Source organism: Electrona antarctica (assembly GCF_951216825.1).
Source record: "Electrona antarctica genome assembly, chromosome: 20".
Taxonomy (NCBI): Eukaryota; Metazoa; Chordata; class Actinopteri; order Myctophiformes; family Myctophidae; genus Electrona; species Electrona antarctica.
Window position 1 is genome coordinate 4,527,420 of NC_136801.1, and position 23,911 is coordinate 4,551,330.

A 23,911-nucleotide genomic window follows, 5' to 3' on the forward strand; every position below is an offset into this window, starting at 1 on the left:
TCAAAAGTAGCAAAAATAGCCATCTCTATGGACTTAGATTTGTGTATTAACCTAACAAAAGAACAATTGTTCAGAGAGAAAATAAAAGGTCACAATGCATCACTTCGCAACATGTTGATCTTAATGTAGATAGATTAGTTTAGCTCTTTTGGAGAATAAAATAAATAAAAAATAAATTAAGTGAAACTTACAGTCTATCAAGTGTCAAGTCTATTTAGTGACATGGGAAGAAAAATAGATTAACTTGTTTCCTCACTATATATGTTGTACACACATCAAGTGAAGTCTGTCTGAGTTTTATAAATATTGAAACACTGAAAAGTATTAAGAGCTTGTGACTAAATAATAACTACATGGGATCCATTGCAAGTTTTATTTTGTTGTTTTTTTTCACCGACACAGTGACTATCTCCTGAAAAGATGTTGCACCTCCTTCCCTGGTGGTGAGACTGTGTAGCGACCACTGATCCATGAATACACCTGTGGTATATTATTAGTGCTTGTAACACTCACGAAACAAAATAAAACAGTAAAGAAAAAGAGCAGTCATTCTGTCATCCTTCTCTCCTTCAGGCCGAATGCTCATTAACGGTACAGTATGGCAAGAACTGAATGAAACTTCATCTGGGAGACCTGGTGAAGTTCCCAGCAATGGTGGAGGCATGTTGGCAGGCAAGGCTAAAACATTGGGCCCAATAAACTTGTCAAACTGCCAATGTGTTGGCATCAAAGTGGAAGACTTGAGCCAAATCTTTACTCCATATTACAACTGTGTTCCATATCAACAAGAACACATTTATGAAGGACTTTGAGATAGACTAAAAACGGACACTTTAATGGCGGACTTAAGGTATAAACAACAAGCAGCATTACAAACACAATACTGCCCTTTCACCCCATTATTGTGCAACTCTGCTATTATGGACACCATTGTCTCACAACAGACCAAATGCTTGCGACTAAATTACTACGCTGACTTGATTGATTATCAGTTGCCTTAGATGCTATTTTTTCCGTTGCTGTTGATGACCGTTACGGATTTGAAAATATGAGAAAGCTATAGAGAAGAGCTAACAAATGTAAACATGGATGTCAGAGCTTTAAAATGGAAGACTGCAATGGTAGCCGAGTCTTCCTGTTTATTATGGACAAAGAGTAGATCCTTGCTTCAAAACCCTCAAACACAAGCATTGGTTATGCATTTACAACAATGAACTAATCAAACCAATCTAAAATTGAAGTTGTCCATTTGTGATAACGAGGCATCAGACATTAAAGAGTTAAAACCGAGACTAGTTAGCAGTGGCTACAGGAGCTGGTTCAGCATTAGTGCTATCCATTGATGCAGCACTCAGGAGCATTGTGATGGAGAGGCCAGAGAGAAAGTCACAGGAGAAGAAAAGAAAACAATGGCTAAAAAAATAAACTTTCTTTACATTATAGGTCCCTCCCCACTTCCGGTTCCATTACCTTCAGCTTTAACGCTATGAATTTTCCTCAATGAATACAATTAAACCATGACAGCGCTATGTACATGCACGGCCCGGTTGGGCATGCTCCGATCGGCCAGCAGGGAGCAAACGTGGGTGGGTTTTGTGGGTGAAGCCTTAGCCAAGGGTCAGTCTTGATGCACTGCGAGGATCGGTTGCCTGCAGATGGGGCAGGTGTTGTTTTCAGAAAGCCAGCGGTCAATGCAATGGATGTGGAACTCGTGGGAACAGGGCAGGCGGCGGAGTTTGTTGCCCTGGGCGTACTCATTGATACAGACACTGCATGCGCGGCCTGCCTCACCCTCCAGGCTGGCCTGGCCATAAGTACGTGTGGCCAGATTGTCAATCTGCTCTTTGGTCAGGCCGCGAGAGTGCTCCTCCTCATCATCGTCATTCAGTAGGAAGAAGTGTGCCAGCCGCAAAATGGGCAGAGTACCGTTCTCTACCAGGTTGTTGGTGTCTCTGCTGGTAGCCCGCCCGTCATTGGGACCCACTGCTCCTACTCCTAGCCTAGCCTGACCCCCCTGTCCTTCCTCAGTGCCCAACTGTCCCACCCTCTCCTGATCAATCTCACTTGAATCTCTGTGGCCAGCAACATTCTCGTTTCCATGTAGGCGATAGGCCTGACCGGTAGCATTACCGCCACTGGCATCTGTGGGGTTGGGTGTGACCATCTCAGAGTCAGCTTCCGTCTCCATAAGGGTGCTGAGCTCTCCAAAACCAGTCATGATCTGGCGCAAGATGGAGCGCAGGGCAGTGGAGTTGGGCTCACCCAGGCCCGTTTCACTGATGCGCCTCAGTGGGATCCGGATGGTGCTTACGTAAGTGCGGATCCCAGCTCGCTCTGACCGTGAGATGGTTCGTCTGAATCCTCCGCTGTCGCTTTCGAAGGTAACCGTGTTCTCAGCGACTCTGGCACGGGAACGTGTTCTGCTGGCGATGCTATCCCGGTCACGGTTTTCTCCTGGTCGGATCCTTCTCACTTGGAGGTCCAACATTATGGTAGGGTGGCGCCGCACCCCTGTGCTTCCTGCTCCAGTCACAGTTGACTCGCTCTCAGGTTCTCCTGCCTCGGTGCTCGGCTCCGTTTGAGCGGCAGGCTCTGCCATAACCTCCCCCGTCTCCATGGGAACAGAGTTAGTTCCAGTGCCTGGCTCAACAACAACGTGGACGCCAGATTCGTCGACACCACTGCTAGACGTAGTTGCAACACTAGGTGCAGCTGTTCTTTGCAACTGTGGTCGACTGCGCCGTGATGAGCTACGATGAGCTACAATGTAGCCAAGTGATGGCGTAGCCCCACCCCCAGCCCTGCGGATATGTCGGCCTCGGGATCGAGTCCTACTGCTACGTGATTCGCGCTCCGCCGCTAGGGTCTGGGGCTCAGACGGATGCGACACGCGAGGACAGTCCAGAGAGGCAGTCACCTCATCACGGCCGTGTTCTAATGCTGCATTCATTGCCTGATGCTGCATGGGCATAGTTTGATCGAGAGGAGGAGTGAGAGGAGCGAGAGGAGCAGAGGCAGGTGGAGGAGACTCCAAGGCCACAGTCCTCCTCAAAGTAGCAGCAGGAGGGACCACTGGTGCAGAGGGGGCTAGTGGAGGGCTCACGGGAGGGGCGTTGGCACTGCTGCGTGTGCGGCGTGTCTGGGCCCTCCTACTGAGGTTGGGACGAGTTGATGGGTAAGGGGCTGGCCTTGGTTGAGTGTAGGCTGAAGGGTGGGGGGTGGGGAAATAGGAAGCAGTGCGTATGGAGGTTGGAGGCATACTAGAGGCTGGCATCGGCAGCTCTGCAGGGTCTGAGCTGTCGTTATGCTCCCCGGGCTCCGGCTGCTCGTGGTTAATATTGATCTCCAGGCTGAAGCGGAACTCTCCACTGTTAGGGTTGGTGCGGCTGACAGCACGCCATGTCTGGTTGCCACTCTGCCCACTGCGAGTGGCGTTGCCAGTGCGTCGAAAGGTGTTGAGCCACTCTAGTAATGAATCACCATTAGATGTTTCTGCTCCTTGCTCAGTGGCCCCTATAACAAATATGATGTGATTAGAATTAATGCAGCCAAATGAAATGTCTACTATTCTGATGAACGTTCAATCGGATTCGGTACATGCATTTATCATTTCAGATATACTAGTCCATACCCGGCGATGTGCGCAGCCAAACTATATGCAGACTTTTGGGTTATGTACGCCGTTTCTGCTAAGCGGTGTGCTAATAACACAACCTGGATTAGAATATTGCACGCGTCAATCTGCGTGCTATTGCTATGGAGATGATATCCAAAGCGTCCGTCTGTCCTGCTGTTCTCGGGCGGTGTGTGTGTGTGACAGCCAAGTCTAGCCAGTAGTACGCAGTACATGTCCCCTTCTTACCTGCTCCACTTCTACCTCCAGCACCCCTCTCCTCTCCCACAGCGCTGCTGCCCTCCTGCTCGCCAGACTCTGTAGTCGGTGGGTGTGGCTCAGGAGGAGGCTGAGATGACACACGCTCCTTTGCTCCATCGAGGCGCTGGCGGAGCTCCTCCGCCGTAACTTCCCCTGTGAAGAAACATGACATTATGCTCCGATATGAGTGCTGGGTCAGAGGGAAGTACCAACCAACCACCTGATCTCCAGCGACAGGGCAAAGGTGCTAAGAAACATAACATAACAATCTCGTATATGTTTACTGTGTGTTTGTATTAGCAAGTTTAAACTAAAGGACCACTTCACCACTTTTCAACCTATCTTCATATAATAGGTCCTCACTAATAATCATGATAAAATGGCACGATTATTTTCTATACTCAGTCTGTGTCTCATAGGAGGGCTGTGGGCAGTTTAGAAACCGTCTTCCAGTGACATCATCATTAGGCAGATACTTGATTTATTTTTATATTGTGTTTTGATTTATATTATCGTGAGAACGATGGGTTCCATTTTCGCATTGCAACTTTTCAGGACTAGAAAGCCTGCAGTTTCTATTAGCTTGTATTCCCCATCGATGATGTCACTGGAAGACGGTTTCTGAACTGCCCACAGCCCTCCTATGAGACACAGACCAAGTGCGCCATTTTTTCATGATTATTAGTGAGGACCTAGTATATGAAGATAGGTTGAAAAGTGGTGAAGCGGTCCTTTAATGACTATTAGATAATAAAATACAGGATTCGTTCCTCCTTACCAGGAGTGCCTAGCAGATTATTGTCTCTCATCAGGCGATACTCCTCTTCACTGAGCTCATTAATGAAGTGATAGTACGCCTCCTCCCGCCGAAGACGTTCCGCCTGCCTCCTCCGCTCGTCTCTCCCGCCGGGAGGGTCCATCACCATGGAAACCGCTGCCAGACACAAGGGTGAAGCTGTCAGCTAGGGTTGGAACATCACCTGAAGGTTACCTCCCCCACCCAAAACTACAGCAATGCAGTTAGCATTATCTGAGGTCAAGTCCGAGGTCACATACTGGACCAGTGCAAAATAAAAACCCATGTGTATGTGTCTTTAATTTGCCTATCATTTTCCAAGTTGTAGATGTACTTCACACCTTATGTTCTCTACATGTCATTCAAGGGATAAACAAGCAATCATGTAATAAAACTCATAATTCTATTTCTAATTGCATCACCACCATGTTCTGTCTCAGCTGTGGAGAGACAGTTCTCTAGCTAGCAATGATGACGACAAGTCAGACAACGCCATCCATTTTGCACCTCTGTCGTACGATGTAGTCGTGTGTCGAAAATAGCTGATCTACAAGCTGACATGTGTTGCAGCGCGGCGTGTAGTAAGATTGTAAATAGGCTTTTCGTATGACGAAATAAAAATAAAAAAAAAGGTCGAGCAAAACCTATACATAACAGAAAATCCTAGCGAGCACTGCTAACCTTGTTAGTCTTACTGCAAACGTTGCAACTTGAAAACAATATGTTGCATGTATATTTATATGTCAATAACGGTTGACACCATACGTTCTCCCCAATCCCCTGTATACAATGAAGTCCTACAAGCTACAAACGTTAGCGAGCGAGTGTATCGTCACACAGAAGGCCATAACAAATTACAAAATGACGTTTGTCATCCTAGCTAGCGATAAGAACCAATCAGCGGCCTAGAAACCATGACAGGCACGTCGACCGTCCAATCGTCGCATGACAGGGGAGGGACATGACCAAATAAACGGGGGTCTTGTCTTCTCCCGTGGAAGAAGCACAGACGGGAGGGGGGGGAAAGAAGAAGGGATAAGAACAAACAAAAGAATAATGTCCATTTAAATCTGCCAACAAGTTTGTTAAATGTTAACGTGCGTCAGGCAAAGGTTCTCGTTCATTCCCCACCGTGAACGTTTACGTTCAAGCTTCGTGGGGGGCTTTAAAAGACGCGTGCACTTTGCTTTGACTGTCTGCTAGCGTTAGCATACACAGCTGCTGCTAGGCTTTGCTAATGACACTGACGACAGTCAAGTTGTGCTCAAGCTCAGCGGGCTTCTTTTATATCTCGTTTACACGACAAAATTGACAAAATGTTCAACTGAAATAAGTGTCGCCGTGGGTTTTCACACAGCTTAAGGGACGTCGTTTGTGCCTGTGGAACGCTCGTGCGATGAATAAACGATACGTTAGCCCCCCAGTGAACACACTGACACAATGAATGCCATGTCAGTTTGACAGTAAAATGGACACACACACACGGTTGTATCACGCAGTTTACCTTTTAGGCAAATAAACACTCAAGCCTAGTGTGGTTACATCGAAGTAAAGCAGTTGACAATGTGAATATAACGTAATTTGGTACCTGACAGAGCAGCTGTAATATGGACGGGTTGCTTTTCTCTTTGCTTTCTATCTCCAAACCCCAAGATGGGACCAGTGGTGCAACACTGTGTAGTTCGACTAGACCCAAACAACATACACGAGTTCCTACCTTAACGTAAGGAATAAAGATGGATTATTATGACTACGAGGGATTTATTTCAGTGGTTCTCAAGTTCATCTCAACCCTTAAAAAATAATTTCAATTTCAAGGGCTCTCATAAGTGATTTTCAATCCTTTGTTATGTCCAAAACGAAGTTCATATGGCAAGTGTATGAGTTTCTTCGGTTTAACTGTTTTGGATGAAATGTAGCTGTCCATGTCTAGTTTTGTGTTGTGGTTGTGGTATTGGGGCCTTAAACACAACCACAATATGCTATGCTGTTCCATTCATTTCCCATAAATACAAAGCGTAATATTTCATTTCGTTTGTTGCGAAATTGCTAATTAAGAGTCTTGTGTGATTGTGTATTTGTTACGTTTTCTCTCCTTAGTCCTCCCTAATTATCTTACTTTTAAAACGTTCATAAACTTGGACATTTTATTTAAATTGTATAAGTAAAATTCCACATGGTGTGTTTGTGTTCCAATTTCCAATTCCAATTTCGCCAGCTCTTTCATTCTCTGCAGCCCGCACGACATTTTGCGACAGTGCCGCGCGCGAATACGGTAATATTACCGAGTGAATCTCTGGTGAGATACCGGCTGAGAAACGCAGCAACAAGAGAAAGGAATCATCGTAGAGTCGTTTTTATCGTCCACAACGGTGCATCCTCTGCGGTACACGTCGTTTGAACTACAACACTACACGTGTCCGCTGAATTAAAGCCAGGATCACCACGCAGGGACGAGAAAGGCAGCCGAATTACTGAACCATCGAGCTTGTTGAAGTAGTAGCCCCAGCTGCCCCCCGAGCGGAGCTTTAAACAAGCAACACACAGTAGCAGCGGAGAATCCTCACCACCACAACAACAACAACAGTGAAAATGGACTATGACTTTAAAGTGAAGCTGACCGGCGAACGAGAACGCGTCGAGGACCTGTTTGAGTACGAAGGGTGCAAAGTAGGAAGAGGCACCTACGGTCATGTCTATAAAGCCAAGAGAAAAGATGGGTGAGTTGATGTCTGAGCACTGAGCAGCAGCAGCAAGGCCTTCAACTACAGCGAGGAGCTGGTTAACCCAGTAGTATTTACCTTCGTCTCCTCGAGGCTGGGATGTGAAATGTGAATGCAGTTTGCATGCAGAGGAGGCGTGACAGAGGCTTGTGGGGGAAATAATAAAGGCAGAAAATACAGCTTTATAATAACAGCGTGTAAGCTTTAGAACGGTTCCATCAGATCAGATCATGTCCTAGCAGTCGATTGACTGCAGTAGTGGCTCTGGCTCCGATGATGAAGGGTCGTGTCTTGTGAAAAGGCATCGATGTGTCAATCTAACAATGTGCTGCCTACTATCAGGTCAGGGTGATTTGTCATGTGGCATATATTTTAAACAAGCATATAATAGTACGTAGCTGTTCGTTAGCTACAATGCTCATCAAAGCTTTCACCCAGATTTCTGAGGAAATTCTGTTTGTTTGGTGAAATAGTAATTAGCTGTGTGTTTATTTTCAAATTGTGTGTGAACTTGTTAAGATTGATTGCATACTTTTAACAGTTTGCTGCAATGGGTACGGTTTGCAATGATTGTTAAAAGGGTTAATTGTTCCATGATTCATTTCATTAAACATGACTTTTTGGCTTTCTGTGGTACCCTCTCAAAAGCAAGTGCCTAACAAGTATGTGTTTTTAAAGTGTTTTCCCCTATGGATGCTGATTGCGGAATAATTCAGTCGATGAGACTTGATTGTTTGATATTTCAATATTGGTTAAATTAGCTATAATTTTCTTTTTGTAATTAAGGTTAGGCTAATGCTTTGATGCTTTCACTGGAAGCACAAATCCTATTCAGTAGGCGATTATGAATGTTTAATAAGCATTCATAGTGAGTTGAGTCTTTCTTTGGGTCTTTGGTATACCTTTTCCTTACAATAACCCACCGTCTACCTAGTACCTAGCCTACCTATCAAACATCAATAATTTATTTTTAACCCAAGTCTAATCCCCAACCCAGTTAAGCATCCAAATTTGGACTGGACCAAAGCCGGAGGGAGCCTGCCCAGGGGCCCGTTCCACGAAACTTGGATTAGAGATTAAGCCGGGATTTAACAGATATCCTGGCTTAATATATCCTGGATCAGCGATTAACCGGTTTCATGAAAGCTGGTTAATCTTGCCAGATTAATTTAACCAGTTAACCTGGATATGTTGAGGCTTGATTCGGTTTCATGAAAGTGATGCTACATTAGTTACCATGGAAACTAATGCTTTGGATTTAGCCTGCTCCGGACCAGGCTAACAGCCAGGTTTAACCTAATCCTGATGTCTTTACTGTTCATTAAGCAGTCAAACTGATTACAAACCAATGATGTTTTCCACACTTATTCAATTATTATAGGTTTATGTTGCCTTATTTTTATCGGTCTGCATTAAAGGACTAATTTAAGCACTATATAAAATAAAATAAAACAAATATATACAGTAGGCTGCACAACATCATGACAGCTTGTGAGCTTGTAGATCAGCTGCTTTTGGTGAATGTTCCCCAGAATAGGTTTGCTGTCGTGCAAGTGCACGGTTAAGAAGAATTATTATATTATATTATATTATATTATATTATATTATATTATATTATATTATATTATATTATATTATATTATATTATATTATATATTTTTTTTGTAAAAGTGAAAACCACAAAATATTACCATTACTCATTGTTTTACAACATATTACCATTGTAACGTTTCACCCACTATTGAACCCATGACCCACAGTTCACCAGTCTGGCCCCTGTCTGGACAACAACCCCCTTCCCCAAAGGTAGCTCCCTCAGAGGAGGGAGTTATGGCCAAATATCACAATGCGACAATATCATTATGCTTACAATATTAAGAATTCTGTTTTAAGTTAATAGTAGTGGTAAAATGTAAACTACATTTTTGGGGTAATCATTCAGTCTATCCACTGTTGAGAGTATGTTCTCTCTTTAATTACAGCAGCAGTATTTATTTTAGAAGCTTAAGTCCTTGTATCAGTAAGTCTTGAATAGATTAGTAATGATACTGAGATATACAGAAGGGGGCAGTAATGCAACTATTAATGATGCAAACTGCCATAATACCCCATGAAGAAGAAGGATCAGTAAATCTGTGTTCCACCGAATGGGTCTAGAAACAAAAAGCCAGGCTCTGCATTCAGCCAGGCTTTATGATCCTGGCTCGATAAATCCGCCCATTCTAAGCCTCGCTTGGCTTTAGTGGAACAGAATAAACCAGGCTGTAAAGACCAGGATTTAAAAAGCCTGGTTTTGTCCTAAATCCTGGATTAGTTAATCCAAGTTTCGTGGAACAGGCCCCAGGGCAGCTGGAGCAGACAGGACCATACCGAGCCAATTAGTGTGGCCCGGACATGCTGGCGGCCCGAACCACACTTAAGAGCCCTAAATTGCTCAAAGATGTTTTTGTTCAGTGTTTGAGCCTCTGAGGTGAGCTTGATTACACAAATCTGGAGGTAATGCAACTCGGCCTCCTCGCAGCCTCTGCTGCCAAGTGCCTCCCTCCCCTTTATGTTACTGGGTAGACTGTCTCAGGGGACATGCAGTCTGGTCTGGTGTTGATGTTACTCCATCTCTCTCTCTCTCTCTCTCTCTCTCTCTCTCTCTCTCTCTCTGGCTGTAGGAAGGATGATAAGGACTACGCCCTCAAGCAGATTGAAGGCACTGGTATCTCTATGTCAGCCTGCAGAGAGATTGCAGTAAGTGCGCTTTTTGTTCTGTCTTTTTTTGAGGGGCGCTAACCCCTACAATGCCCAGCTTTGTGTTTGTGTGTACCCCATGGCGATGATTTGATTGGCTGAGCACCCCATAGCGATGATTTGATTGGCTGAGCAAAGTACGTATTGAGGATAAAAAGTGAGGACGCAAATTGTGCCTGACCGGAATGAGGTGATGTATGCTGATAAGAGCACCCCTCACTTCACACAGGTGTGAAGTGATATATGATGATGTATGCTGATAAAAGCGCCCCTCACTTCACACAGGTGTGATTTTTGTCCTACACAAACATAAAATTCCCATTGACAATGAATGGTGAATTTTACGTCATAGTGTCTGAGTCAAATGGGCACAGTGTCTATTTTATGGCATGATGATGTACGATAAGAACGCCCCTCACTTCACACAGGTGTGAGAGGGTACGTGATGTTTTTGTTGAGATGCATGTTAAATAGCTCTACATTCTGTTCGAGTACATTCGAGTGTTCTTTCAGTAACAGGAGTCTCTCCATACCAATTCTTTCCAATCAGGAGAGAGACCTCACATAGGCTAAATAAGAGAAAAAAAAGAGGAAGGAAGGCACTGGAGCAACTCAAGACAGTTTAAGCCCTTTTTAATTCACAGGGTGCAAGTAAAAATTGACAACGTTTCGATGTATTGGTCACATCTTCGTAATAATTGAAATTGGAAGTGATGACACGAATAAATTAGCATAAATCTAAGATGATAATGGGTACTCTTCTCCTGATTAGCCGAAAATGTGTACCACACCTGAAAAAATATTTTCTGTTTACTAAACAGCTGGACCCCTGTTATTGAACAAACACTACATGGCAATAATTGCTATCAAAACAGAACGAGAAACGTTGTTTTCACAAAAACTATCACTGTTGCCCCCGCGATCCGTGTACGGATAAGCGGTTGAGGATGGATGGATATACTTGAGTAATTAATATAACGCCAAAATCACCTTCATGCAATTGGTACAGAATGTCACAACGAAAAAGAAGTTGTACTTGTATGCTAGTAATTTGTTCTCAATGGAGTCACTCGTTTAACAAGCAGAAGGATAACCCCTTGTATCTATTTCACTGCTTCACCTGACAGTGTTTGTATATTGCAGCTACTGCGGGAGCTGAAACACCCCAATGTCATCTCACTGCAGAAAGTGTTCCTGTCGCATGCAGACCGTAAGGTTTGGCTGCTGTTTGACTATGCTGAGCATGATCTCTGGGTAAGATGCAACCTCCCCAACCCCCCCCTCCAAATACTGCAAAATGTATTTCTATATTGTTTGCATAATATAGCAGTAGTTATATGAGCTGATGTATTGTACTGTATATGATATATTTTATAATTTATATAATACCTCTTCAGCCTGAGTACACATGGATGGAAGGGGATTTAGATGCTGATCCTTAAGATTTGCTCAAATTGGGCAATTTCTTTTTTCTGATATGAACTTGATTTATAGACCCAGATGCCTCAAACACATTTCCATCTTATACAAACACTAGCCACTCATTTATTTTTTATTGTTCTTTATATTTAATTCAACTTCGAAGATGGTCCCTTCACCCTGTTATAATTTATTTAAAATGTGTATTTATTTATCGAGAGTTGAGACCAACTTTACACAGGCTGCAAAGGTGAAGCTAAGGGGAGGACATGATGTTACAGCAGAATTTGAATATAGAATGGCATGGTTGTCGACTATTAGCTGTTATAGGTTACAACAGGGGTTCTCAACGTTTTTGGCCGGGGACCCCCGAAAATGCTTTGGCAATGTCTCGGGACCCCCGCCCCGCCCCCTCCCGACCCCCAATATAAATTGACTGCTACAATAACCTTAAACCATTTTGGGCGGGAACCCCTTTTGGTGTTTTAAGCATTGTTATAATTTAGCTATTGAAAAATAGCAGATCTACAAGCTCATAGCGGCGCGCTACGAGCTTGTAGGTCTGCTCTTTTTTTTTTTTGAAAATAATTTGGGGACCCCCTAAAATAATTTGGCGACCCCCCGAGGGGTCGCGACCCACGGGTTGAGAACCCCTGGGTTACAAGAACAATGTGATGGGAGAATAAAATATGATACTATTTGGATGTTTTCACCCTTTTTATGAATAAAAGTACCCACAACAAAGCTACATGCAGCAAGACTGCAGTGAGAGAACAATCAGCTGTCGTACAGATACACGGTTGTGAATAATTTCCTTCTTCACAAAATCATCTCACAGGCATTGTGTTGGACACCTTCGGCAGGCCACCAGTTTGACACCCACGTACTATCATGGTTTCACATGAACTAACATACTGATTGCAGAAATTGACTTTTACAAAAGTGGTGGTGATGCTCCAAGGAAAATAATCACTTCTCTGAGAGGACAATAAACATAATAAATAAAATGTGACGGACACATTACACAGAATACATGCAAACATGTTCATGTGAATTAGCATCCAGAACAACAAACAACAACAAAACTACGACGTAACATTTTTATTTCACATGACAAGAAGCCATAAAAGAAACAAAAAATAATATTATATACGGTAGTAATACGCTGCCTGATAACACCTTGATGAATATTGTCTTCCTTCCATAGCACATTATTAAGTTCCACAGAGCTTCAAAGGCCAACAAGAAGCCGTTGCAGTTGCCAAGAGGAATGGTGAAGTCCTTGTTGTATCAGATCCTGGATGGCATCCATTACCTCCACGCCAACTGGGTCCTCCACCGAGACCTTGTAAGAGGATTAGGGGTGGGGGAGGGCTAATATATAATTAATAGGGATGTCCCGACTTTTTTCGCTTCCGATCCGATACCTCAATGTGTGTGTTAGCCGAATACCGATACCAGTGTCGTGATCTCATGTTGTGTTTATAGCAATCGGCTATATATCTCGTGTTGTGTTTATAGCAGACTCCTCACTCAAATGTGCACAGTTTGGGCAACTCCAAAGCAAACTCCACATGTGTCGGATCGGTGGTTAGACTGGCATATTCACCGATACGACAAATAAAGGCCGATCCGATACTTTTCCCGATACAGTATCGGGACATCTCTAATAATTAATCAATAATACTATTGATTAATCTTTTTTTTTACATTTCATGCTATTGTACTCTGGATGTCTTGGCGACTAGTTTTTGTCAGGAACCGTCACATTAATTTCAGAAAATATTTTCTTATATGAACATGCCGCATTAACTTGACTGATCTGAATCATGCAATTGTTTTTCATGTGTTGAAATGATCTTCATAATGGTCCCAAGACTCCCAATCATCCATACGATTTAAAACTAATTTCCGTTTGGAATACTAAATTGTCAAACTGCCATTTAGGTCCACTGATAGAGATGGATGGATGAAATTGAAAAACCATGCTCCTTGTACGATGTACTGACAAATCTGGTCCACTAGAGGGCATGACTGTAGGGTTCTATTTGGCTCTAGGCTCTATTTGATGCCAAATCACTCATTCAATAGTACATGTTATGTATACTTCAACACTGCAGAAAACTCACTTTTGTTCTTGTCGGTAGTTATGTGGAAGGTTTCATGCAAGCATGTTTTATGACTATTTCTCACTCTGACAGAAACCAGCTAACATTCTGGTGATGGGAGAGGGGCCAGAAAGGGGGAGAGTAAAGATTGGTAAGCGTAACACCTTTTATTTTATTTATTTTATAATGTTTGACTGTTCAAAATGTAACGATTCATGAACGTTTTCTTTTTCTTTTCACTACAGCGGACATGGGCTTTGCACGTCTCTTCAATTCACCACTGAAGCCTTTAGCCGATCTGGACCCTGTGGTGGTCACGTTCTGGTACCGAGCACCCGAGCTGCTGCTGGGGGCCCGGCACTACACTAAAGCTATCGGTGCGAACCTGTGGATGAATGCTTTTATCCCATTTTGACCTGAGATCAGATTCTAAAAATGTCTTCTACATCCTGACAGTTTTCTGAAAAAGCTATGTTTCTATGTCAGTCGTTCTTCGATTTTTCAAAAATAGCAGACCTACAAGCTCGTAGCGCGCCACTCGGTGGCGCGCTATGAGCTTGTAGATCTGCTATTTTTCAATAGCTAAAGCATAACATAATGCTAACACCAAAAGGGGTTCCCGTCCCAAAATGGGTTATTTATATGCAGCAATTTGTGTTGGAATGAATGTGTCAGATTTTACATTTAACATCTGCTTCTCACAGACATCTGGGCCATCGGCTGCATCTTTGCCGAGTTGTTGACGTCTGAGCCCATTTTCCACTGTCGCCAGGAGGACATCAAAACCAGCAACCCGTATCATCACGACCAACTGGACCGTATCTTCAATGTCATGGGCTTCCCTGCCGGTGAGACTCCAATGCTGCCGTATCCGGGTCAAAATATGCTTAAAGGACCACTTCACCACTTTTCAACCTATCTTCATATAATAGGTCCTCACTAATAATCATGAAAAAATGGCGCATTTCTTTTCTACTCGGTCTGTGTCTCATAGGAGGGCTGTGGGCAGTTCAGAAACCGTCTTCCAGTGACATCATCGATGGGGAATACAAGCTAATAAAAGCTGCAGGCTTTCTAGTCGTGAACAGTTGCAATGCGAAAATGGAAGCCATCGTTCTCACGATAATGAAAATCTAAACATTTTTGTAAAAATAATCTGCCTAATGATGATGTCACTGGAAGACGGTTTGTAAACTGCCCACAGCCCTCCTATGAGACACAAACTGAGTAGAAAAAAATCGTGCCATTTTATCATGATTATTAGTGAGTGAGTGAGTGATAAAAAGTGGTGAAGTGGTCCTTTAAAACATGCTAGATATACTGTATATTTCTGTCCATTTAATTTTTTTACTTGAAAGTAAAAGTGATAATTATTATTTTGTAAATGCATGTATGTCTGCTTTATGTTAGGGCTACACTTTAAATACTTGAATACAGAGTTATCCACTCAAATCCTGTTCTGTGGGGAACATTCTGAAAAGAGCAGATCTACAAGCTCACAATGTGGGATGTTGTGAGCGCATATTTAGTATAGCCCATGGGAATACGGTCAACTGAGGATAGGCGTTTCTTTTCTTTGTTTTTGGGCTTTTGTGCCTTTTATTAATAGTTACAGTGAAGACGAACAGGAAAGAGGGAGTGAGAGGGGGGGAGAGACATGCAGCAAAGGTCGTCAGGGATGGGACTCGGAACAGAGTCAGGCCAGAGCCTAGTATAGACCGAAACGGGTCTCATGGTCGCAGTTTACGTATTTCCTGTAGGCGGAGCCGACATAGCTGCGGTGTAACACCGCACCTCTTCTACTACATTGAATGGAAAAGTGAAAGATGTTAGTCTGCCTCAAACGTTACTCTTTTACCTGCTTTTAAGATGCCCAGGACATCGATGAACCTGTGTAGTTTATGGCTGCTCCAACAGTGGTGGCAACATTCAACTTTGGAGAGAAACGGAATGTCAAATACATCGCACCGCTTCCCCGTTTTTACTACCCCGTTTCGCACCAGTAGGAGGAGGGAGGGCGGGGGGCAAGGCGACGGCCTAGTTACACGTAGTTATCGTCAAAACTCCTACATTTGACCATCCATTTATTCCATGAGTTTAGACCATAGATCATTTTATGGTTTTCTCCAGAATGAAAACATTCTCTGAGGTAAATGAGTTAGTGTACATTTCCCATATGTTCTTTTTGGAAAAATATAAAAAGATACTCCTATGGAAAGGCTATTATTTCAATTATATTGATCGTTGTGAATTAGCAAACTGGACATTGTGACTGAATGTTTCCTTTATCCTCGTGTTGGGCTTATGTTTTCGCCGACATTTTTATTTGTGTTGTTTCTGTCATAAGCACAGCTCCATTTAGTTGTGCTTCACGTTCCACAGCCGTCTGCCTTGACTTCTGTGTGTGCTGACTGCGGCGGGCCCGGTGTAGGCTAGCCCCTCCTTCCCCTCACTGGTGCGAAACGGGGTAGTAAAACGGGGAAGCGTGTGAAACGGGGTAGTAAAAACAGGGAAAGCGTCTGTCTCAGACGCCGCGGTGCGATGTATTTGACATTCCGTTTCTCTCCAAAGTTGAATGTTGCCACCACTGTTGGAGCAGCCATAAACTACACAGGTTCATCGATGTCCTGGGCATCTTTATAAAGTTAGTGTTAGTAAAAAGCAGGTAAAAGAGTAACGTTTGAGGCAGACTAACATCAGTCACTTTTCCATTCACTGTAGTAGAAGAGGTGCGGGTTTACACCGCAGCTATGTCTGCTCCCCCTACAGGAAATACGTAAGCTGCGACCATGAGACCCGTTTCTGAATGGGTCTATATGTGGCGTGCGCTTGGACCATTAGGCCAGCGGGGGGCGCCCCTGAGGATCGGGTTTAAGTGGTTAAGTGTGACATGGTTATTAGCTGGGATTAGGAAACATCTTGCAAAATGATGTCACATTTTGTATTAAAAAGGAATGAGAAAGAATGAGTCATAAATCCATATAAACAGTTCATCACGTGAAAGTAAAGTCATACATTCTTTCTCACCTTTATTTGCGTAGCCGAGGTTACAATACATAAAATACAGTCACAAAACAATACATCAAACAACATTATAAATCAGGGTAAATTACCAAGGAAGAGGCAAGGAAGCAACCAGGTGCTCAGGAGGTGTGCAGGTATAAAAAAATGTAAAAATAGTAAAAAGGTGCTCCTGGGATCAATCGGGATAACGCATCGATATAGAACAAAGAGGAGATCCGAGCACACTCTATGTTAAAAGGAGGAAACCTTTATTGAACCGACATGTTTCGACCTATACGGTCTTCACCAAGGAACTTTATACAGAACAAGGGACTAAATTCTTTTCGCTCCTATGCCACCAAAATGTGGAACGCCCTACCAACTGTCATTAAGACATGCGAATCCCTTGACTCCTTCAAAACCGCTCTCAAAGGGCACCTACGGATGGCTGCAATTCGAAACTGGCCCCCGTAAAATCTGAATCCCCCCCCACCGCCCCCCCCCCCTTTTCCCCTCAGTGTATATATTTCTTTCTTATGATGAATTCCTGTTCTGTCTATAGAAGTGTCTATTTGTACGTCTCTAAATGTTTTGATGATTTGAACATGGTGGACCCTATTGGAAACAAGTGTAATGCTTAATTGGGTCGTCCACTCACAGTTAACAGCCTTTGTATTGAGTTTGTGCTTGAAATGTACTGTAATTCTGCAAACTGTTAATAAATTCTTCAATCAATCAATCAAACAACCATCAGTAAAATAGATCAATTGAAGCAGGAGCAATCACTGTGAGAAATATTCTGGAGCATTCCTTTGAACTGACCGAAGGATGGCAGGGAGCTCAGTTTTAAGGAGTTTTGGAGTTCATTCATACATGTATAAAGCCTAATAAATAAAAAATCAGCAAAGCTTTTTGGGCAAGCAATGTGGTTGTACAACAAAGAGGTAATGCCGTGACTGTCCTTTCTTTGATTGTGATAGAAAAAGACTGGGAGGACATCAAGAAGATGCCAGAGCACTCCACCCTGATGAAAGACTTCAGAAGGAACACGTGAGTCTTGACTGTGCTTTTGTGTTGTGCTTGTTTAAAAACCCATTTAGGCCTGACGTTGACATTTCAAAAAGTCTTCTAAATCATGACAGTTTTCTGAAATCCTTCATGTTTCTATATCAGTGGTGCTCAATATTTCATGTCAAGGACCCCAACAATTATATGTAATATGCCTCCGCCCCCACATCTAAAAATATGTTGTTCCAGGGACCCCCACAGAAGCAAAGATTTGAGTTAAAATGTTCACTCTGTAATAATATATATTCAAAGATTTGAGGCACATTTTCACGATTTTTCAAAAATAGCAGACCTACAAGCTTGTAGATCTGCTATTTTTCAATAGCTAAAGCGTAACATAATGCTTAAAACACCAAAAGGGGTTCCCACCCAAAATGGGTTAAAAAAAAGTTTTTTTCAACAGAAGACATGTTAATGTATGATGTGTGTAACTAACTGTGTGCTCCTCTCTGTTAGATACACAAACTGCAGCCTTATAAAGTACATGGAAAAACACAAAGTCAAACCCGACAGCAAAGCATTCCACTTGGTGAGCATTCAGGACTTGTCATTGTCTACAGTAATAGAGCCATGACATGAAAACTCCATTCACGCAAATTACAATGACTGGTGAAATTGCATGTCGTGAATCAAACTTGCTGTAGTTGCTTTCCCTCTTGACATGTCGGAAAAGGTCAAAGCCTGCAGTTCCCCTCCGGATTGTATTTGATGGTTTCTTCTAGCCATGGCGTGCGTGTGTTGCTGTCTAACGTTTGTTTGAACCTTTTCAAAGCTTCAGAAGCTGCTGACAATGGACCCCATCCGTAGGATCACATCTGAGCAGGCGATGCAGGATCCTTACTTCCTGGAGGAACCCCTGCCCACCTCTGAGTAAGTGCACCGCTAATTGTAAACAAAATAAAATAAATAAAACAACCATTTCTCTTGTGAGGACCAGGAAAATGTTCCACATTTTCTCAATGGGGACATTTGGCCCTCACAAGTATAGTTGCGACCAAAGGTCCGGTCACTCTTAGTATGCAAACGTGCAGCAACGCTCTACACACACAAAAAAGCCACCACCCACTCCAGACTACACACACACGCCGGCAGAAGCCTGTAAGCCACCGCCCACTCCAGAAACTGTCGATCGATTTTGCTTATTCCTTCTAAATCTCTGTATTTAAAATATAGCTAACTCGTCGAAACTCTTAGTTACATCCGCGTGCGCACCAATTTACATGTCCAGGTGCTCCTTCGGTCGCCCTTCGCCTATAAATTAAGGCGTCTTACTGGTAATACAAGTACACACGCGAGACCACCTTATGCTCCTGCTTAGCTTGGTTCACATGACCCATGGTGCTCTAGCATGTTGGTCCATTCTCAAGGCCTAATTAGCCCAGAGTCATGGGAATAAATGATTGAAGTTGAGTCAATCCTCTTTGTCGACAGTGTTTTTGCAGGCTGCCAGATCCCCTACCCCAAGAGAGAATTCCTTACAGAAGAGGAGCCAGAAGATAAGGCCGAGAAAGTAAGAAATGTATGTACCCATTTACTTACTAACTTAAAACGCAACAATATCACAAATAGTACATGGAATCCTGGTGTTATTTCTAGTATTCAGTTGTGTACAGTTGATGAAGGCTTTTTTCCGGTTGCTTGTAGAAAAACCAGCAGCAGCAACAGGCGAACAACCACACCAATGGGGCGGGGCATACCGGTAACCCTGACAACAGTCACGCCCAGGGTCCGCCTCTGAAGAAAGTGCGAGTGGTCCCGCCCACCACTACCTCAGGTGGCCTCATTATGACCTCAGACTACCAGGTGTGATTCCCATACAAACACACACACATTTCTATTTCTATACTTTTTAGGACGATAATGAAAATAGCCGAACATTTGCCGATTTTTGCGGCGCGTTCTGAGCTTGTACATCTGCTATTTTTCCGTTGTGACCTCGACACACAGCTAGAATAGGGAGTAGACTAACCCAAACTCTAGCTGTCTGATCCATAGATATTTTTAAAAAAAAATAGATGCCTCATTGGCCGCTGCAGTTCGTTGGAGCCATGTGTCTCCAGCATTAGGCGGAAGTCAAGCGGAAGTGCGGAAGGCATGCTCCGTTGCTGCCACTCAATTGACTACTGGCCAATCACAGTCTTTTCCGTGACCCATTTTGGAATTCAATCCAAATGAGCTCAGGGGTAGGGTGGCTTGATGGTAACCGCAAGGTTGCCAGTTCGAACCCGGGCTCCCCCAGAGTTAGTGTCGAAGTGTCCTTGAGCAAGACACTGAACCCCTAATTGCTCCCGATGTGCTGGTTGGTGCCTTGCATGGTTTCCGACGCCATCGGTGTATGAATGTGTGTGTGAATGGGTGAATGTAATGCACAATCTATGTAAAACGCCTTGGATAAAGGCGCTATATTAATGCACCATTTACCATTTACCGAATGTCCCCTTCCTTTACGCATGTGGAAGCTTGGCAAGCTAACGCTATGCTTCCGCAAAAGCTTGCCTCCTCTGGAGATATACATACACGCCCCAGAGCCGAAGGAGGCGTCTACCTTTTCATGTCTCTGGTCTAATCCTACCTAATCCTAAACCCAACCTGAATCTTTTCCTAATTGTAATCCTAAATCTCATACCTTGATTGACTGCTTAATTAATTCATCTTTAACCCCCTTTTCATTTGACTGCTGGTGTTTTTCACTAACCTTTGAAGAATCACCCAATATTGTACCTCGCTCCATTCCATACACATGTGCCTTAAAGGGACACTTCACCCTTTTTGCAAAAAAACATATGTTAATGTCGTTAAGAAGATTAAGAACACTTTCCTGGGAGTCTTTTTATGTGTGTAATATGTGGTTTTAGATATTTTAGATTTTAGCAGTGAGCCCAGTGTGTCTGATGTCATCGACACTGGGCTCACTTCCTTCCTGGAATACAATTCCCATAATGCTTTGGTGCACTGCTCTTCCTTGTGGATAGGGGGAGGGCTGTCTTACTGAGACAACATGTAGTCCAGGAAGTAAGTCAGCCCAGTGTCCATGACATCAGAGACACTGGGCTTACTGCTAAAATCTAAAATATCTAAAGCCACATATTACACACATAAAGACCCCCAGGAAAGTGTTCTAAATCTTCTAAACGTCATTAACATATATTTAAGTTTCCCTTTAAGCTTTAATTCATATAATAACGCATTACGTTGACTGCCGGTGTTTAAAGTTACCTTTGAGGCGTCAAAGCGTCGTGATTCTACCTCCTTATGATGGAAATCCGGCTGAAAATAGTCCAATCGTTTGTTCCCCACGCGACACATAACCCACTTCCTCAACGCGATCAACAACAAAGACGCTAGCAAGCCAAGATTGTACCCTTGCGCCCTCATTCACTTGCATTGGAGGAGCCCTTGCAAGCCGGTTTATAGGTCGATTTTCGGTTACGACGTCATCATAACGCGTCCACCTGATTGATTGATTGAAATATTTATTAACAGTTTGCAGAATTACAGTAGATTTCAAGCACAAATTCAATACAAAGACTGTTAACTGTGAGTGGACGACCCAATTAAGCATTACACTTGTTTACAAGAGGGTCCACCTTGTTACAATGTCTGTGACAAAGCCGGATTTTTAGAATAATCATCTAACAAGTAACAATGGCGAATTAAGCGCATAAAACAAATAGCGGGTTTAGCATATTATGCAGGGAAAGACAATGGAATAAATGTTGTGTATGTTGGGTTATTATGCAGTCAATGTGTACTGTTAGCGCACACGAGTATCCTAATGTCGGAATGATCGGTCCGCGACAAACCGCTTGAAAAACAGAGGCGATTGTATTGCATTACACCATCCCATAGGAATCCATTATGTGGGGATGTTCCATCAGCCCCCACAGAAAATAACAGGGCTTAAGTTGCGAGTGTCATGGATTGAGTCCACCCTGCGGCTGGAATTGGGTCAAAATGTGAAACTGTTAAATCTGTTAAAAAAACCATGCATCCAATATACCTGTGGCTAATGTCACCAGGTACGTCAGGAATAGATTCTTGATGTATTTTTCCGCTCTCCTCCTCCGCAGCGTTCCAATCCACATGCTGCCTACCAGAACCCGGGACCAAGCACGTCACTGCCCCAGAGCAGCATGGGATACTCCTCTACCTCCCAGCAGCCACCGCAGTACTCCCACCAGACCCACCGCTACTGACCCCCTCCCTCCCTTGACACGCTACTACCCCTTCACCCTCACTGTGCCCGCCTGGGAGAATGTACTGAGGGATATGGGGATGTCCATGGCAACAGTCCCCCTGTTCCCCCACCACCACCACCACCACCACCACCACCATACAGGGCCTCTTCCCTGCAAGTCTACTAGGTCACACAACAACCTACAAACTTATAACCCCCCCAGCATAGAATCACTGGTAAACAGCAAAACCTTCACTAGTGGAGCGTGAGGCGGGAGACTGAAGGCCTATTCATAGTCTGGATTTTCGGTGGTGAGGTGACCACCGGAGCTGAAATAACGTTGAGCGGTGGTGAGTAAAAACAGAGAGAAGGGCTGGAGCGGTGGCGGTGGTTTGCTCTTCACCGTGGCTTGTGACGTCATGTTGTAGTTCGGTGGTCACCTCACCACCGAAAAGCCAGACTATGTATGAGCCTTGAGCAGAACTGATACTGCTGCCACCTTCCCAATTAATTTGTTATATTCAAATCATCGTTGCCGTGAGTTTGTGAGCATAAAAAAAGAGAACCCGGATGGTTTCTGTGACTCGGCCATGCCAAAACGAGCAAAACACAAGAATCTTGATGATTAGGAGGAAACCCTTGTCGATCTGTTCCTTCTGTCACTACCACGCCCCCTGCCATCATCCACCACTCCGCCTCCAGAACCCCACCCCCATCTCCCCTTCAAGCTTGGATGAGACAAAAAAAGCTGCTATGTGACTGCCAGCATTGACGGAGAGTCCCTGTCCGTCTGTCCTCTTGTCCGTTTGTGTGTGTCTGTGTCTGTGTGTGTGCGCGTGCGTGTGTGTGTGTGTGTATGTGCGTGTGTGCGTGGCCATTGCAAGGGCCTCGGCCTGTGGACCGAACTGAGCTGCTGCAAAGCATGCTGGGAGGATGTGGAGCCCTGCCCCCCGCAACAGTGATATTGAGGGTTTTCTTCAAGGAAGAAAGAAGAAAAAAAATTACAGGAAAAAAAAAAGATTTTAGTAGTTTATAATTTAATCCGTTTTAATGGTTTTGTTTTCATGGCAAGAGTTGCAGAGCAGCTTCCATTGGCTGACAGATCAGCTGTTTTATGCTGTGGGCTAAGCCTTAGAACTTTGTGATAGAACCAACCAATTGTGTGGAGGACGACACAGGTGGGACATGCATTGTACTGTATTGTATTGAAATATTTTACATGAAGCAAGTAACCGGACAATAAAAGTGGAAGCATTGACATGCTATTTTACTGTGTGTATGTTTCTGCCAGTGCAAGTGCATACTCACGATTAGGGATGCACCGAAAGGGAAATTCTTGGCCGAATACAGAATATAGGAAACAGTTGGCCGAAAACCGAATATCCGAATATGATTAATATTATATATCTTTTTTCCTACCATTGCTGTCATGGCCGTACCTTAAAGCTACCTGATTTATGGCAAAATAAATGGTTATGGCGAAACTTAACTTAAATAATAATCACTATTATGGGTCCATAAAACATTTATTCAGCTCTTTTGAGGGCCGAAACCGAATAGGCAGAACATTTTTAGCCATTTTCTGCCGAATATTTTCTGCAGCCGAATATTCGGTGCATCACTACTCACGATACGTACCTGTCACAATTATTAGGCTACATAATCACCTGATCATAATTATTTTAGATTTTTATTCAAAGTGCTGTTAGACAAAAATAAAAAGGTCCAAATATTTTTATAAAAAGAAGGAAAAAAATCACTCATCTGCTCCAATGTCAATTATTGATGACGTTTTGAGCCGAGACTCTTCATCAGGTGAAACCAAACATTTTTATAGAAACATCATCACACAAATGAATTGGCAAATTTCACATCTACAATAAATGTGTAGCATATCCACAAAAGGAACTACAATTAATCTTTAATGATAAAGCTATTCACTCTTTACTCATGGGTTCAATTATATCACTTTCCTTCTATGAACACCTCTGCTCTGCATACCAG

The 23,911-nt window shown here is 43.5% G+C and overlaps 2 protein-coding genes across 5 annotated transcripts; one reads left to right on the top strand and one right to left on the bottom strand.

Moving 5' to 3' along the window:
• Nucleotides 1-359: 359 nt before the first annotated feature.
• On the bottom strand, nucleotides 360-7,547 carry rnf6 (ring finger protein (C3H2C3 type) 6). Of its 4 annotated transcripts, none has more exons than XM_079490248.1 (4): nucleotides 7,472-7,547; nucleotides 4,653-4,808; nucleotides 3,863-4,027; nucleotides 360-3,513 (listed from the first exon to the last, which is right to left on the bottom strand). In XM_079490248.1, the coding sequence occupies exons 2-4, from the start codon at nucleotides 4,798-4,800 to the stop codon at nucleotides 1,619-1,621; spliced, it is 2,208 nt and encodes a 735-aa protein (XP_079346374.1). In that variant the 5' UTR covers nucleotides 4,801-4,808; nucleotides 7,472-7,547; the 3' UTR covers nucleotides 360-1,618. The 4 variants fall into 4 exon arrangements, with proteins under 4 accessions (XP_079346374.1, XP_079346371.1, XP_079346373.1 ...); XM_079490245.1 differs by lacking the exon at nucleotides 7,472-7,547 and adding an exon at nucleotides 6,259-6,417; XM_079490247.1 differs by lacking the exon at nucleotides 7,472-7,547 and adding an exon at nucleotides 6,175-6,235.
• cdk8 (cyclin dependent kinase 8) lies at nucleotides 6,862-23,170 on the top strand. Its single transcript, XM_079490249.1, has 13 exons — nucleotides 6,862-7,390; nucleotides 10,057-10,132; nucleotides 11,276-11,386; nucleotides 12,759-12,899; nucleotides 13,753-13,810; nucleotides 13,905-14,036; nucleotides 14,364-14,507; nucleotides 17,643-17,712; nucleotides 18,187-18,259; nucleotides 18,503-18,600; nucleotides 19,162-19,249; nucleotides 19,375-19,533; nucleotides 21,801-23,170. The coding sequence occupies exons 1-13, from the start codon at nucleotides 7,263-7,265 to the stop codon at nucleotides 21,924-21,926; spliced, it is 1,404 nt and encodes a 467-aa protein (XP_079346375.1). The 5' UTR covers nucleotides 6,862-7,262; the 3' UTR covers nucleotides 21,927-23,170.
• Nucleotides 23,171-23,911: the final 741 nt, after the last annotated feature.

Coding starts and splice junctions, on each gene's coding strand:
- cdk8 (XM_079490249.1), top strand. CDS start 7,263: ATGGACTATGACTTTAAAGTGAAGCTGACCGGCGAACGAGAACGCGTC. Junction 11,387..12,758: donor ATGCTGAGCATGATCTCTGG/GTAAGATGCAAC, acceptor TTCCTTCCATAG/CACATTATTAAGTTCCACAG. Junction 19,250..19,374: donor AGGCCGAGAAAGTAAGAAAT/GTATGTACCCAT, acceptor GGTTGCTTGTAG/AAAAACCAGCAGCAGCAACA.
- rnf6 (XM_079490245.1), bottom strand. CDS start 6,373: ATGTTGTTTGGGTCTAGTCGAACTACACAGTGTTGCACCACTGGTCCC. Junction 4,809..6,258: donor TATTACAGCTGCTCTGTCAG/GTACCAAATTAC, acceptor TGTGTCTGGCAG/CGGTTTCCATGGTGATGGAC. Junction 4,028..4,652: donor TAATCTGCTAGGCACTCCTG/GTAAGGAGGAAC, acceptor GTTTCTTCACAG/GGGAAGTTACGGCGGAGGAG.